Below are 17,463 nucleotides of genomic sequence, written 5' to 3'. Positions count from 1 at the left end.
GATATTTTTGTCATGTTTTATTTTTGAGTGGCGAAAGGTTTGTGGACGGTACCCGAGGGTGGCCGTGGCTCTGGGCGGCGACGAGAGGACGGCGATGGTTTGGGAACGCTGCTCGGCGAAGCCCTGACTCTTGCTGGGCGACACCTGCAGGGGGCGCACATGCTCAACATCACAGTGAAACACAAAATGCAGCAACAGTTCATCCTAACATTTGAATGCTGTTGCCGTTTGTGAAAGTGTTTCTGTCGGTGTTGAAGTGTGTGTGTTGGTGGTGGTGTGTGTCTGTCTGTCTATCTGTCAGTGTGTTGGTCGTAGTGTGTGTGTGTGTGTGTGTGTGTTTCCTGACCGTGTTGCCGGTGAAGGTGATGGGCGGCGACTGCCAGGAGATGCTGAAACCCGAGCCGTTGGTGGGCGTGAAGCTGTACGAGGCCGCCAGGTTGGCGGCGCCGTTCGACGGGATGGACACCGGGGCCGTGGCCTGAGGGCGGCGTTCACGCGGTCAAAATGTGGCACAAATAAAAATGTAGCAAGGTGGGGGGGGTTCGGGTGGGGCATCCTAACCTGGTAGGCGTGGTCGGCGTGGACGAGGTAGAGCGCGCTCGGTGCAGAGCGGCTGAGTGGCGTGGCGCTGCCGGAGTGAGGCATCTTGGTGCAGGGCGGCGGCGGGGGCAGGGGTGGTGGCCCCTGGGCATCCGACTGGGGCGGCGGCAGAGGCAGAGGCGGGGTCAGGACGGAGGGCGACACGGGCGACTGGCTGCTCAGGCCCTCGGCCACCGCGTCCGTGTTGAGCTTGATCTCTGTGTAGTAGAAGTCCTCCTCGCCGTCGCTACAGTCGGAGTCACAGTTCCGGCTAGAACAGGAAGTGAAAAAACAAAAAGTGAGCAAACAGGAAATTATCTCCCCAAACAGGAAGCGGGTACGTACCCCAGGTGGATGGTGCGGATGTGCCTCTGGATACCGGCGGCGGTGCTCAGGACTTTGCCGCAGTTCTTCCACAGGCACTTGAACATCACCTTCATGGAGTTCTGCACAAACATAATGCAATGTAACCCAGTAAGCACCGCAAGCTAGCTAGTTAGCTAAGTGGCTAGGCTAATATTAGCAAATCGCTTGTTTGAAAGATGAAATGGTCGATGGGACTTTAGTGACTAACTTGTTTAGTTTAGTGCTTTTAGTTGTTAACCTCATTGTTAGCATGTTGCGCGGCTAACATGCTAGCAAAGGCTGAACAGGTAAATCAATCAAGCAACATAGCATACAGTCTATGACACTTAAACTACGTCTTAAAGTTAATTTGAACTCAAACTGCTTTCGTTTTCTAACTGGTTACCTCATTATTGTCATTAGCATGATGTCTGGTTAACACAGCCTACCACGGCAAAGCCGCTTACTTGTTTATTCGCAAAGTGTCACGATGACTTAAAGCTAACTTAAACAAAAATATATTTTTTAGACAGCTGTTTACTTTTTTAGCTGGTTAGCTGAGCAATGTTGTTAGCATGTTGCGCTGCTAACGTGGCTAACACAGCCATCAATCCTTGCCCACCTTGCGCTTGCGCGGTATGGGCTCGTCGAAGAGCAGGCTGCTGCCGTCCGTCTCCTCCAGGCTGGGGTCCTCGGGCCCCGCGTTAGCGGGTACCCCACCGGGCACCCGGAAGGGCTTGAAACTGTCGGCCGAGAGGGGCGGCGACGGCGTGGACGGGTTGGACTGGTCGCTGGGCGCCGACCAACTCCAGTAGCCGCCCGACGAGCTGTTGCTGGACGGAGTGAAGGGACCCGCCGAGCCGTTCTCCTTCCACGAGCTGCTCAGGCCCTCTGAAGGGCGAGGAAAACATATTTTTTCTCTGCTGTTTTGGTCAGCAACACAACATTGCGGTGCAACCACATCAGAGTCTACCTGAACGCTAATTGACACTAATGTAACGTAAGATAATACTGCGCAGAGATCTTGTTTACAACATGCCGTAGTACGCCATACTCGTGAGATGGTTTACTTCTGTTGTGCTTGCTTGAGACCGCTCGGTAGGTGCTACTGTTTCGGTTAGCAAAGGTTAACTTACCGCTGACTTTGACGGGCGGACTCCTGACCAGCGGGCTGGTGGAGAGGCTGGTGAGAACCATGGCTGCCGTCACCTTGTCCATGTCCACTTCCTCCTCCGACCGCCTGTGGAAAAAAAAAAAAACATTATTAAAGTAAATTAGCAGCTAAAATGCTAACACGCTAACTGGCTAAACTGTCAATCAAATAAATGTATTGTTCCATATTTGGACGTGTCCCTGATATGGATAACCGAATGACACGGTTAGCCTCTGAAGACTAGCTCGTTTAGCATTTATGCTAGCTGGAATTACGCACATGTTCCGCTCGTAAACAAGCTATTTCGGGACCTCCGGGGGACTGCGCGGGATTTTTATTGTGAGTTAGCCGAGATGGTTGGTTGCACACACGCACGTGAAAGACATTCATCAGAGTTGATTCTGCGATCCTTTAGGCACGTTGTCGTTAATTACGCACTCGGATGCCGACTCCCGCCGCTCGTTCATCACGTCTTAACTGCGAGTCGACTAATGAGCGCGTCACGCCGTTATGATCGCTCGCTGCTGGCGTGGCGACGGGCGGTCACGTGACGGCGTCCCCCAAGGTAACCAGGAAGTGGAGGAGGTTTGTGTGTAAAGGTACTCAGCAGTTTGATTGATGTGTGGTGTGTAATGACATCATCGTCAACAGCGCAGGCATCTTCATCAATTACGTGACAGCTATAAAAAAATAAAATAATCAATGACATGGCAGCTAATGGACGTCTTTGTTGGACTTTTCCTTCCTCTCCTTTCATCGCCTCCCTTCCCCCCTCGATATTCTCCTTTGTTTGTCTCCTCCTCTCCTTCTGCCGCCTCGTCCTCTAGACAGACTTTGCAATTGTGGTTCACTATTCACGTGTGCTTACTTTTGGACTCTTTCTGTCATGCTCAAACATGCCATTAGACGGCGCCAAAGCCCGGGCTAATGAGAACGTCGTCATTGGTGTCAATGAAGTACATTATTAAAAGTGTTTTGGGATCAGAGTTTGGGGTAGTTATTTTTTGGGGGGGTATTCACTTGCAAATAGTGGGGGGGGTTTACCTTTTTCTCTCCATTCCTCCCCCCTTTTTTTTCTATTACCTCATCTGTACTCTCCCCTTTTGTCTCCTATTCCTTTTTCCTCTCCTCGTTTTGTCTCCCCTCTTGCCCTTCTACACCCTTCCTTGTTTCCTCTTCTCTTACCTCCTTTACTCTCTTCCTCTCCTCGTCCTAACTCTTCTCTACCTTTCCCCTTACTCCCCTCCTCTCCTCCTTTCCCCACATCTCCTCCTCGCTTATGTCCTCCATACTCTCCTCCTATTCTCATATGGGCAACTTCCTTACCTCCTTCCTTTATTCCTCCCTTTGCTTCCTCCTCTACTCTTGTCTTCCCCTCCTCCTTTCTACAACTCCTCTTTTGGTCTCTTCTCTCCTTCGTTTTACCTCCTCTCCTCACGTCTCCCTCTTTCTTATGTCGTCTATATTCTCCCCTTTTCGTCTCATCTCTCACCGCCGCTCCTCCTCTTGTCTGCTTTCTTGCGTCCTCTACTGTCCTCCCTTTCTCCTCCACTCCTCCTTTTCTTGTACGTCCTCTTCTCTTATGTCCTCGATACTCTCCCCTATTTGTTTCCTTTTCTCTTACCTCCCCTATACTCCTTTTGCCTCCTTCCCTCTTACCTACTCTCTACTTCACACCTCACATCTCTTTTGCTACACCTCAAAACAAGCACATTTTTTTTAAAAATAAAACAATGGAGCCAGTATGAACTGACATGATAAGATTGGTAACTTTGTCTCTTTTTTGTCTCACCTCTTCAGACCTTTGCCATTGTCACTCGTACACTTCAACATATGAGAAAACAACATTGAAAGAAGGTTCTGGATGGGACACAGATGTGTGTGTGTTGCATTTCAAGCAAAACACGTGCGAGTGTAACGACCATAAGGAGGAAAATGTGTTTTTTCTCTTTGTTTTCCGAGTGGATGTTTAACACTTCTTGCGTGTGTGTTTGCTGCACGTTCACGTCACGTATCACGGTCCCATTTTTGCCCCTCGGCGACACAACACAAGCTCAAGTGTCAAGGATGCATTCAAGGTTAGAAAGAAACGATAAGATTGGATGGCGGTGTGGAAAGGGGGGCATGATTCGGGGGTAATTTACACCAGTTGCACACCCAGATGGCCGCCACTGAAGTGAGTCACTTTATGACACACGCATGCACAAACACACACACGCACACACACGCACAACCACACATTCACACACACACACACACACACGCACACATGCACACACCTCTGCGTTTAATACAGTTGAAAACCAGCAACACAATGTCCTAAGCTGTCATAGACTTTGCTAACCATTGGAAAATTGATATTTAATACAGAGTACAGATTCAATTTTAACAATTTAAAAATAATAATAAATTGTGCTTGAGGAACTCTGCCTAGCAACAAGTGACCCCGCAAATTAAATTATTTGACCAGTGACTTAAAAATGAGGATCTAACATGGGAAGCTTTGAAAGAAATACTGATAATTATTATTATTATTTTTTAATTAAATAGAGTAGGGAACTACTCTGAAATTAATGTGTATGTATAAACATATCATATCTTTATATTGATGGAGAAATGTTCCTGCTATCTAAAAAAGTAAGATTGTGCTTGAGAAATTCTGCCCAGCAACAAGAGACCACCCACGTTGACGAGTGACTTAAAAATGAGGAAAATAACGTGGGAAGCTTCTATTTTATGTTTTGAAATGTATATTTAATACAGTGTAAGGAATTAATTTTGATATTAAAGTTCAATATGTTCCTGACAAATCTCACTGTTCTTTTTCTATTTAAAAATAAATGTGGTTGAGGAACTCCCAAGCAACAAGTGACCATGCGAAGCTATCTGAGCAAATCTGTTATTGGTTTCGTTTCGCGCGCAGTTTTTTGGCGTTTACATTGTAAAGGTTCCCCACATACCCTCAGCAGCATTTCTCTGTGGTACGCTAGCGTAGGGTGGAGCCAAACACACTGCTGGCCATTGATTGGTCGACTTGAGAATTGTCACTTGTATGTTGACAGGAATCCTTCTGAATTGTATAATTGCAAACCACACTAAAGTGTACCACTGGGTGGAAACTGGCTAAGCCCTGGTATTTAGCTACCCCTTAGAAAAACAAAATGGAACATTCCTGATGTGCCCCCCCCCAAACTGGCTCCAACTATACTTAGCAAGGTCAGTCTTGGTGCATGCAAACAGGCAGAAAAAGAAATCCAGGTGTCTTTGGTTTCCAAGTCGGCCTCACGGTGATCAATCATCGGTAATGAAGGCCACTGAACGCCGTGCTGGATTACAGGAATTCCCCGCCGTCCCTCAAACGGGAAGCGCCGCTCACGCCTACGGTTGTCGGGCCCGACTGTCTTCCCCGTATCTCGCCAACATTCCCTCCCACGCGGCCCAGCCTCTTCTTCAGCCGTGGTGGTGTGTTACGACTGTGGTGGGCGGGCCAATGTACGCGCGAGGGGGTCTACGTGTTTATTACAGCCACTGAACTGTGACGCCTATTTCCTGTGCTTTACAGGGTGATTGAAAAGGAACTCCCTATTTTTAAATAATCCATTCCAGCCTCCCCACATAAAAAAATACAGAAATGTTTGAAATGTGTTTTTCCAAAAATAGGACTATAATATTTTACCTTACAAAGAAAAAACATACAGTAATGACATAACTAAATGTTAAAAAACACTTTTTGCCACATTTGTTTTTGTTGTTGCTTCACTTCAATGGACATTCTACTGCTCCTTCTGGTATGTGCACATTGGCCACCTGGGGGCAGTAGCGGATTTTCACGGTCGGGCTAGGTCCCTATCGCCCGTGAATAGCAGGAGTCCACTGACTGTCAACGGAGACGGTCTCAGTTGCTCACTAAAGCCGTAATATGAGTCGTTCTTCGCAGAGGATAAAGAATAGCTGCATGTGAGTATTGTTTGATCACCAGTCTATGTGTGTTGCTGGACTGTTTGTTTTGAAATATCTGTTGCTTATGGGGTTACGACACAGCGACACACATGCTACCGGTTAGCCTGTCTATGGAGTTTCCCATTATGTGTTAGCATTAATCTCGCGGACGTTAAGTTGTGTGGTTGTTTTAAATACAAAATGTGCCACCCTCTTTGTTTTATGATTAGTTTGACAAACCTCAACCGGGACTGCCAATAAAAAGCTTGAAGTCTGTTTTCTAAGAAATTTTCACTATCTGCCAAACTGCTGCTTGTTGTGATGCGAGTTGAGTTCACATTAGTCGGGTCACTCGTATCTCAAGGAACCAATGTGCATTAGTTATTTTAAACACAAAAACTAAAGAAGATTATTTAGTATTTCACAATAGGGAAGTTACTACATAGAATGTACATCTCATCTTCCCAGTGCGTATGTTTTGACAACATTAAAAATCACCCACGTAAGCTAACGCGCTAATGCAAGGCTACCGGAATAATCGTTGCCATTTTCCACATTGATACCGAAAGGTTGCGTCTGTTGGACTTCCTGTGAGGAAGTGTGTCAAATGCTGGCTCGGTGGACAAGCATGGGGGTGCGCGGCAAGTTTTAAACAGGTGCTGCCAGCAGCTGCGGGCTGAAGTTTGCGTCACACGTGGATGTGAGCGAGCGTGTTTCCGCCGTCGGAGGTAATATCGGGGCCGAACCGAGTCAGATCATTGCATGAAATGATCCCAAAGTTTGGACGTGCTTTCTTTCACGCACTCTTTCCTCCTGACTCGGGCTTACTGCTAAATGAGTCTGCAGTGACATTAGTCTAACATTGTACAGTTTAAAAATCTGCAGTACAGTGAAGCACAAAAAGTTAACCGTCATATGATGAGGGACGACTGTACTGGGCTGTGAACTTTAACCTCACTTCTCCCGTATAAAGTATTTTACACTAATGATCTGATCACGAGATGCCATGTTTGCGATAATAGCCCACTTTTTTTTTTTTACCAACATTTGGTTTGTGCGTAAAAGAAACAGGCGGATGAATAAAGGGTCTTTGTATTCGAATCATTTGGACCAGATCGGCATATTTCCGGAGGGCACATCTGTTCTAGAAGACACATAACAATGAAAAACTCGTCCCATGATCGCAGTCATAACATATGCACTGGCCCGGAGCCACGGGTAACGTTCCACAACGTCCTCGTGAGTGCTAACTAGTGCTCCAACGTTCAGAGTTTCCCATTCATGGACTTTAATGGAGGTAAACAAAACTGATGCTGATTTGGTCATTACACTGCATTGAATATTAAAGGACATTCCTATGAAAAGACTATGTAAACAACACTTTGTGGTTCTATTAGACGTAACACTCGGCTCCAGTGAGAGCAACAGGGTGTGGTGTACATTAGCTGGGCGCCTCGCCAAAGACCCTGCGACTGTGTGTGTGTGTGTGTGTGTGTGTGTGAGATCGCTTGCCAAATGAGCGCTACTGCTGGCCAACAGCTACGCCGAAGCAAATCAACAGAAAGTGTGTCACATGCACATTAGCCTCGCGTTTGTCCCGTATCTGCTTCTCACAGTGGACATGTTGGGCTTGATACGACAAAAAAATAAATCAATAAAATAAAGATGTCAGCCGTCTCCTTGTGTTAGCTTATTTAGCTACACGAGAGGGCAAAACACCCGAAAGTGGCAAACTTCCAAAGTCTTTTCCGACATGGCTTCTTGAGACTTTTTTGTGGGTCTGCTCGTGATAGACACGCCGACCAAAATTCTGGGGGGCCTGAATTTTGAAAAAAGAGAATTCTGGGAAAAAAGAACAAATCTTTGTTGTTTTTGATCATCGCGTCACATTTTTTTCCATCGCGCGTGACACTGCGGCCGATTTTTACGAACGGATGACATATATTGTAGCGTCACAATGAAGCGTATGTGTTTGCAAAAATATGCTCGCGTATGTTCTTGTAAGTGCCAGGGATAGCAAATGTACAATGTGTGTGACAGTTTGATGCACAGTGCTGTATATGGGTCCTTTTTTTTTCTTGCACGCACAAAGTCACTGACACACACATAGAGGAACCCCCTTGGGCTAGCCAGATAAGGGGGAAATGATCATCTGCTCTCTCGGCTGCGCTTTACCTTGAGATGATTGACACACACACACACACGGCTACTGAAGTGCGTGTGCTTGCGTGTGCCCTACATTTCCACGGTAAATTGGGGTGCCTTCATGTGACCTCCTATGGGGCAAATAAAGACATGTGGACACGTGGATGTCCTATATGTAGCGTGTTGGATGTCTTACTTGGCGGCTTGCCTCTGGCATAACCGCGCACACACACACACACACACACACACATACACATTAAGTATATACACACAATGCTCTAATTGCTAGAGGACTCTGCATCTTTTTGCATAATTGTCAAAAAAAAATAACATTTAAAAATGTACCGGCATTACCAGATAAGTATTAACCCTTTATTGCTCAGTGACTGTTTTTTGTCAATGTCTTTATGTCTCCAAAGTGTTCTCTGTCAATTGACTTGTTTGTTGTCGTACTAGAGCGGCTCCAACTACCGGAGACAAATTCTTGGCAAAATAAGGTTGATTCTGATTCTGATGAGAGGGTCTCCTCTTTGTCCACTGGAGCAGCAGGTGATGAGGAAAAACAAGCAAGCGTTGTAGAAATTTCTCGTGGACGCCATTTCGGACGACGCGGCTATTTCGCATCGAACAAAGGCAGAGGTGATGACAATCACGCCGACCTTTAGCGCAGATCATCAGTAAATAATTCCCCCCCGCCACCATCAGCGCCATACTCCCGCTAATACCGTAAACTGGCTTTCATTTCGGATGAGGCACGCTCGATCTATACGATGCGGCAGCAAGCTAAACAAAGAGAAGAGGCTCAGTGAAGCGAGTAAATGAAGAGGCTCAACGTGCTCGGCTCCCGAGGTAAATATGAGAGGAAGTGCGCCTCCCCACTCTCACTTTATATCGTCCTTTGTCCTCGATGGCTTGATGTTAAGGAATGACCGGCAAAGAAGAAGCAAAGACACGAACGGGAGGCTTACGCCATCAAAACGGACTGAAAGTCAGCTGAAAAATGATGTTGCAGTATATGAGTGCCAGGCCAGTAGTTGCTTAATTTGCATTTGCACCAACGTGTGAGTCGTTTACAGTTTTTGGAGCCGAAAATGCGTCTCGAAAGACTGCACGTTCTTGCTAATGACACATTGTTTTTTAACAAAATAAAAGGCAGATTTTGGACAGACGGATCTGTTGCGTATCTAACCATTGGTCGACACCTTTAAAGTAAAGTAAGTAGTCTTTTTGTCTGTTCGCTTAAAAGAGGTTTTCCTGAGCAATGTGTATATTTGATCTATTACATACGTCAAGTTCGAAACTCAACTTTGTGTTTTAGAACCAACATTTGGGTGAAAAATCTGAAGGCTGAGCAAACATTGTACCTTGCGCGCAGTTTGTCTCACTTACGCTCTACGTTAGAGACATCGGACGAAATATTGCAGTACCACCAGGTAGCTGCGGGCGCAGTGTTGAGAAAACTCTCATCGATTTCAGTCAGTGATGAAAACCTGATTTAAAAAAAAAAAACATCATCCTCACTGAAAACTACTCGTGTGTCATATTTGGGGGAAGATTTGGACGAATCAGTGAGCCTTGGCTTAGCTACACGTATAACCGGGGGTGACCAATGCAGCTGCTCACTGCGATGGGCTTTAGCCGCCACAACCTGCCGATTAAGGCGGTGAGCACACGCTCACACGCTCACACACACACGCAACCTTTTATCACTGCCGCTCTCAATTTTAAACACCTCGGCTGTACGTTAATCGTGGCGACGCACACACAAGTCCAGCCGCTCAACTCCCAGGAGGACCATCGCAGTCCTGGAGGAGGGGACCCCGTTCGCAATTACACTTCCTGATGTGTGTGTGTGTTTGCTGAAGGCGCTGACCGCGGTGATGGAGCTGATGGAGGGCGCTATAAAATGGCCTATCAGCGGCTTCCGTCGCCTCCCGGCAGGACAAAGATCCGCGAGCCGCCACGTCCACATCTACTGTACCTAAAGGCCTTTGACTTAGTCCCTCCATTAGTGACACCCCCTCCACCTTGCCCCTCTCGTTTGAGTCCCGGTTTATGTGCTGTTGTTAACCTTTACTCCTCTGCAAATCCTCCACTCGGATGTGTTATTTGTCCCGCCCATTGTGAGGCCTTTCAGCACGGCGAATTAGGTAAACAACAATCTCCGAGCTAGCTATGCTAACCACTTTTTCGAGTTTGCGAAAGACGGCATTTTTTTCCATCTTTGGACCAAGTTTCCGGCCAAACGAAAATAGGACGTTGCCTGTGCGTAAAGGTACAGGAACAAGGACCAGATGCGAATATTGACAATCAATTCAGGTGAAATAAATCAGGTTCCAGCTGGAGAAAAAAATCCCCCCAAAAACCTTGATTTGAATGCCTACATTTTTTTAATAATAATAATAATTTTCAAAACATAAATCACTAATTTGAATAATGCTTTAAAAAAATCTATTCAAATTATAAATCGGTGATTTTATTTCAAAGCCGTATTGCACATCCCTACGATCAAGGCATGTCGTGTTCTGCGTTAAAGGAAATAGTAGCTAAATTCTTCGTCTATCGCCTGGTTTACATGGAGCCTTGTAATCCGATTAGAATCGGGTTAGAAGCTCAAACTAGATCAAAAATGCTCCATATAAACACCTCAATCGGAATAAACAAGCCAAATCCAAATATGTGGTGGAATGTTCCTTTTGCCAAACCGATCCGAAGGCATGTCTACGGTTTAATCGGAATTGCCAGGCTGCGTCCGGTCTGCGCATTACCCGTTTTGACGTAAATGCGCATTGACGGCATCGTGTACGCACTTGAAAATATGGCGGCTTCAAAACAGCTGGTCTGCGATGGAGATCTAGTTTACAACTACGTGTAACTTGTTTTTATCAAGCTGTTATCAAAACAATCGCAACTACTGCGACTGACCTCCACCGTGATTAATCGATCACGTCACATCTACGGTTGACGAGAGATCTTCAATCGGAATGACGAAAAAGGTCTTCGTGTAAACCCGGTTTATGTCCCTGATGCAACAATTCAGCAGCATACCTCCGTGAAAAAGCGTTCGCGATGACACAATTAATCATTCCGATTGAGACGTTTGTATAGATAATTACAAGCGAGCGCGCCGGGGGTGACGCATGCACGGCGACGCATGCAAATGAGCATGTATCATATTAACCGCCGCTTTATCGTATGCAAGGCAAGTGGCGATGTCAGCCGTGATTGCACGTCGTCACATGTACGGCGCTGGTACACGAGACAGGACATAGAAAGCGAGGGAGGGAGAGAAAGAGAGCGAGTGAGAGAGGGAGAGAGCAGAGATGGAGAAGATTGAATCAAGGAGAGGGCGAACGGCAGGCAGATGGAGAGGGTGAAAGATGTTGTTAGGAAGCGAGGAACAATGGAGGACCACGAGGACGGACAGCGAAAACGACATACGGGCGAGATGGAACAAGCGCGACGAGGGTTGTTGTTCTTTGTTTGGCCGACAACCTGCAAAAATAGGCGGTTGCCACCCAACACACTCTCATCTACACGACGGGTGCAACCGGCTACTGCGACTTACGAGTTTTCCCAGTTACGAGCAGTCGCTTGGTCGATCTTTTGCTTTGTGTTGCGAGATCAATTTGAGTTTACTTCAGATACGCTGCAGGGCTGCGGGCTAACTTTTTTTACTAGGAGCACATTGGTCCCCAACGTCCAATTTTAGGCTAGCATGCTGACAAAATAGCGCGGGATCACAGTATTGTAATTACAGTTTTTATTTTTGAAATGTTTGGGTCAACAAAAACAACTTTTTTTTTTTTCCATTGAACGCACTCTGCAGGTGCATTAGTAATCTTGAAAAGAAAATACAGCAGGCCCCTCGCTATTTGCGGGGAATGTGGGCCGGGCCAACCACAAATAGTGAAAATCTATGAATAATTGAAGCTCATTATATTTGCCAGGAAAAAGCATTTCCCCACCGAATTTCCCCCCTGGAAAAAAATAAACATATATAAGCGGGGGATAGGGTCAAAATACAAAAAAAGACCCGAATAAGCTCGACATTTCCGTGAAAAACGTGGGATAGGTTCCCCCTAAAAAATGCACAAATAGGTGAAACCGCAAACGCTGATGCGCAAATATGCAGAAGCCCACTGTAACAATTGAATTAAAAAATATGTATATAGTACAACAGTAAAATGTATTCTTTCTCCGAAAATGAGTAGCTGCTTCTCCGCATAAAAAAAAAAAAAAAACACCTTCTGTAAGTCTCAACTAAAACGAAAGTATAAACAATTAAATATGGCGTAGATATGTGACATTAGAGGTGTATAGATCATTAACTATTGTTTAAATAAGCTGCATTAGCGGCGTGTCCATTATTAATAAGCACAATATTGCAGACGGGTGGCCGGTGGAGTCACGTGGACGTTACACGCACTTCAACCAATTGCTGGCGCACACTTAACGAGATGTAGATACAGAATTGCTTCTTGCCTGTGTTAGCCTTTATTAGGAAGACTGCTGTTTCCTACTAAATACATTACAACAGAACCTCTACAATTGAGAACATGACCCCAAATTTGGGGGAAATAATATTAATATGCCACGTTGTACAAAAAGTTAGATTTTGAACATCAGCATCTTTTTGCGGCATTAGCGTGTTCTGCCGTGGACATTTTTATTTTTTAACAGGAATCCGACCTTTGACTTCCACCAATGAATATATTCATCAAGTGCTTTTTTCCCCAATGGTGACGAGGTGTGGGAGACGTTTGTCAGTGAAATTCATTTTTATTTTTTTTTTTTTTAATAAACCACTCTCATGACTAACAGATCTCTGTAGATGGCTTTGGATTTGAGATGAGCACCGCTTTTGCGCTGAAGACAAAGATTAGGTGGCGAATGGGCTGGTGAACAAAGAGAGTCTCCTCTTTCTTTTGGTGGGCTCGGTGCTTAAATTGTCACAGAACACAATGTTCAGCGAGTCTTGAAAGGTCAGTCAAAATGCTCTCAAATGGCTCGCGATATGGGGAACTGTGCTTGGAAAACAGCTGCCAGTGAATGAGTTAAGAATGTTAAAAAGCCTACATTCCCTTCCTCACGTGTCACGTTTTGATGCTTATCAATGTTTTGAATAGTAACAGTGATTAACTACTTGCTAAGAAGAAGAAAGCACACTCACGTACTGTGAGTGTTTTTCATGCAACTATTCGCTGTAATTATGACTTGACTGCAGCATTAGCGTAGATTAGCGACAGACTCCATCATGTGCAGCTCTGGTCGTAAAGTGGAGAAAAAAGGAAAGAAATGATCTCCGTTGCTAACTGCAAACGGCGGAGTTCTGTTTCTAGAAAGAAAATAACAGAGGCCTCTTTTACGGGCCGAGAGGGAGCGAGCGATGGTAAACACATCCATTTTGGGCTCCCGGCCTGTCAGAGCTAACGCACACGCACACACACACACACACACGCACGTACACCCACACACAAAGAAACACAAAGTTGGGATGTGAGCCCTTGGTTTTGGCAGGACATCCCACCCCCGCCTGATCCAAACCCCGCAAACGACTCTGCACAGACCGTGTCCTGATCCAAGCGGAGTCGAGCTCAGCGAGCGCAGCCTGAATCAAAACAATAACAAGCCCGTCGGCTGCTGATTAGGTCACCGAGGGCCCGTGTTGTTTACGCCGCAGCCTGAACGACCGGGACAAAAAAAAAGTGAAGAAGATTAAGTTCAGAAAAAGAAAACTATAGCAATTACAGAAAAACCGAACACCGGGAGAAAAGTAAAACACAAACACGGCGATGACGCAATCGGTGCTGTTGGCCACTGCTCACGCCCAAACACTCACACGCAGACGTGCCAACTTTACGCGCCGGCCCACCAGACCCCGCCTCTGAAAGGCATATGCTTGTACACAGTCACAACAACACGTATACTATTTTCTGTGAGTCTTTCAAATATGCTGACTACGTGTTTAAAAAGTGTTTTTACACAATACATTTAAATGTGTTAAAGCTTATTCCAGATTTTCACCCAGAGTGGGTGGGCCCGGAATGTCTCCCGAAACGAAGGTTCGCCGTATCCCTCTGTCCGCATACGAGGTGCAGCGTCGGTGAACCTGCTCAGCCTGGAGATAAGAGGACTTAACCTCCCCCTCGCGTTCGCCTTCGGTCGCAGGTAAAGGCGGCGAGGCTAATGACGCACATCTGCCGTGAACAATAGGGCGAGGAACAATGGAAGGGAAGCGCTATTAGCCATTTACGGCCATCGAAGCAATTATTTGATATAAAGCGTTTACAGGTGAAAGGAAAATACAAATAATACGGTCATTGAGGTCCGGTTGTTGCTTGCGTAATACCTTTGTTCAACGTAGAAGCATATTTTCTATATTTTCTGAAGAAATCAACACTTTACTAAGAGTAGTCAGCGTACAACGGTGGACAAATATTGTCCCCTCAAAATAACTCCATACACAAGCTGTTGGCAACAAAAGTGAACACAGCCCATAGTGTATTTTCTTCTGTGCTGTCCCATAAAAAGATGGAATCAAATATTTTGAAAAATGTGACGCTTGTAATCTCATTTGTTTTTCTCCATCACAAAGGGTAAATGTGAAAATAGGTTTGCAACGATGAATGGAATAACTTGAATAAAAAAAGTTGCCACTATGGCGGAGAGACATGAAGAAAGAGTTCTGAAAAGACCCCGCCCCTTTAAAGCCATACACACTCAAAGCCACAGATACGACAGTAGTATCTGAGGACGGCAACCCTAAATGGCCAAAAATTATGCCTGTGCCTCACGTGCATGTTATTGTGCAAAATCGATTTTTGGCCAATAATTTGATTAACAGATGGAATAACCGGTAGAATATCCATCCCTCCATCCATTTTCTGTACCGCTTCTCCTCAATATGAGATTCTGAACATATTTAATAGCTGCAGCCCGAGTTAATAGTAAAACGTAAAAACAACAAAACAGTTCAGTCATTCCTTTTGACGCCCGCTCAACAGGGTTAGAAATTTTGCGTGACGTTTTTTTGTTTTCAAAGATTTTGGTCAAATTCCAAAGCGCACGAACTCGTGGGTATTTGACGTTATGAGACGTCAGTCTTGGTTTCTTAGTTACGTCGCTACATCTGGCCGAGCGCTCGAGCTAGTTCACGAACCCAGCAGATGACAGATTAGCTTTTAAATTTCCTGCCCGAGCTCTTATTTACAGTGCTGCTAGGCTGCCCGCTCACAAGGAAAAGACGCCAAAGACACCCAAGGCGGCCTCTTATTGGATTGCCACGTACAAGCATATTCTCGCTCATGTCTTCTTGGGGAAAGATTGATGGAGATCAGAGGCAGAGCAGATGCGTATTTCATGTCGAGTCTAACAAATGGCAAACTTTCAATAAATTGCTCGCCAGAACATCTGTTGCATGCTTTTAACTCCACGTCTGCGTTATTAACTAGACGGCGTGGATGGGAAGCCGCTTTTTAAAACCTTGATGAAATTACGCTTTAGAAAAACATGTAACCCATCGACGCTCACCCGATTGTTCACTTAGGCGAAATTAAACACCACCGCCGCCGCAGAGTTAAACGCATTAGCGTCTCTTTGCTTGCCAAAGGACATTGGCCGCATCTGTAGAAGCAGACGGCAAATGAAAACGAGAGTCTGATGTTCTCGATTCGGAAGACGAGCGCTCGATTTGGAATACGGAAATCCATCGTCACGGGAGTTACGCTGCAGAACCATCTGCATCGGTTTAAGCCTTAAACTATGCCTCCCATAAACTGTTATCCCATTGAAACTTATTTAAAATATTTGTTATACACATTGTAAATGTATTTCACTATAAAAGAAGACAGAAAAGGGGGAACTGCGATATATCATTAAGATCTTTCTTAACTTTGTTAGTGGTTAACTAACGCTGGATTTAAGATCATGGTTTAACTGAGATCATTCCGATTTTTTGTTCTCAAGTGGCACAAATGTGATGTGCATCATTATATACATAAATAGACGGAATCGGATATATTCAGACTGGAATCGGGCTTTCTGCAAACGCGGTACGTATCAAATATCTCAATACGAATAGAGGCGGCGTAAATGAAAAAGTGGGAATATGGCAGCTAACCATACTGAAATGGGAACCAAAAGAGGACGCGCCAACAAACTCAAAACTTTACAACTTTTGTTTGAACTTCAAGGGACCACTCTATTAAGACAACTAAGATGTGTTCATGTGTCTTAAAACAAACAAAATGAGGGTAAATCAAAGTGAAGGACACTTCCATATTTTCTCCTCTGACAACAATCTCTCAACAAAAAATGAAGAAAATACGCTTGAACTTTATGTCAAGCTAAGCAAACAAAACATTAACATTTATGTAATCTCATATACCAATTTCATTTGGAAGATGCTATGCAAATAAATAAACGAACGTAGCTAACGTAGAAAAGAAGTTGTCGAGTCGCACCCGACTCCAAGAAGCGATCTGGCTAATGACGGACATTAGCACGACCCCGGCGCTAACGTGCCCGCACCGGGGGTTACCCGGCAGCCCGCCCTACTCGGCTGCGATAAAATTAATGACGAGGAGCGGCGCTCCGATTAAAAAGTGGCCCTCAATGATGACACCCCGACGCCGCGCGCGTAATTAGTACATCGCCAGTGATAATTAATACAGGCCGCCAGGCGGACGCCCGTCAATAATTCAACGATATTCACAAAACAGACAGGTCGGATGAGGCTTCAAAATGAATGCCTGTAATTAGAAGACTTTCAGCGAGAACAAAGACGACCTGGTATGTGAAGATAAAACCTTGAAGTAACGCCTACGTGACACAGTTTTTGTTAAAAAAAAGACATCATTTGCAGTTTTCATTTTCATGTCGTTTTAACTGAAAATTCTGTTTTAAAAGCGCCCTTTCCCCATTCATTTTCACAAAACCGCTATAAGTGAAAACCAATGAAAAAAACTTTCATTTTCATAGCACCGTTATAACTGCAAAATCAATTTCAAAAAGTTATTTCCATTGTTTATTTACACAACACCGTGTAAACTGAAACATGATTAAAACTTGTTTTTGTTGTCAATTTACGTGACACAGTTTTGACTGAAAAGACTGTTTTTAACTGAAATATGAAAAAAAATAAAATAGCTCCGCCGGTTGTTTAGAGGACACCGTTTTTAACAGAAATATGATTTTCAAAAATGTGTTTCCGCTGTTCCTGTACAGGACACCGTTGAACATGCCATTTGTTTGCACAAGACTGTTTCTGACCAAAAACTATGAAACAAATGTCTTCTTCT

The 17,463-nt window shown here is 45.0% G+C and overlaps 1 protein-coding gene across 1 annotated transcript in view; it reads right to left on the bottom strand.

Annotated features, from left to right (window-relative positions):
- znf704 (zinc finger protein 704) overlaps positions 1-17,463 on the bottom strand; it is a 35,527-nt gene that overhangs the window by 6,487 nt on the left and 11,577 nt on the right. The window contains exons 3-8 of the mRNA XM_061760883.1: positions 2,061-2,164; positions 1,547-1,815; positions 925-1,025; positions 562-850; positions 347-478; positions 53-144 (exon numbers count right to left, since the gene is read on the bottom strand). Coding sequence (XP_061616867.1) covers positions 53-144; positions 347-478; positions 562-850; positions 925-1,025; positions 1,547-1,815; positions 2,061-2,164 — 987 coding nt within the window. The remainder of the gene's footprint in view (positions 1-52; positions 145-346; positions 479-561; positions 851-924; positions 1,026-1,546; positions 1,816-2,060; positions 2,165-17,463) is intronic.

This window comes from Phyllopteryx taeniolatus, chromosome 21 (assembly GCF_024500385.1).
Source record: "Phyllopteryx taeniolatus isolate TA_2022b chromosome 21, UOR_Ptae_1.2, whole genome shotgun sequence".
Lineage (NCBI taxonomy): Eukaryota > Metazoa > Chordata > Actinopteri > Syngnathiformes > Syngnathidae > Phyllopteryx > Phyllopteryx taeniolatus.
The sequence above is the reverse complement of the archived record's forward strand: the minus strand, read 5'-3'. Positions and strand labels throughout refer to the sequence as shown.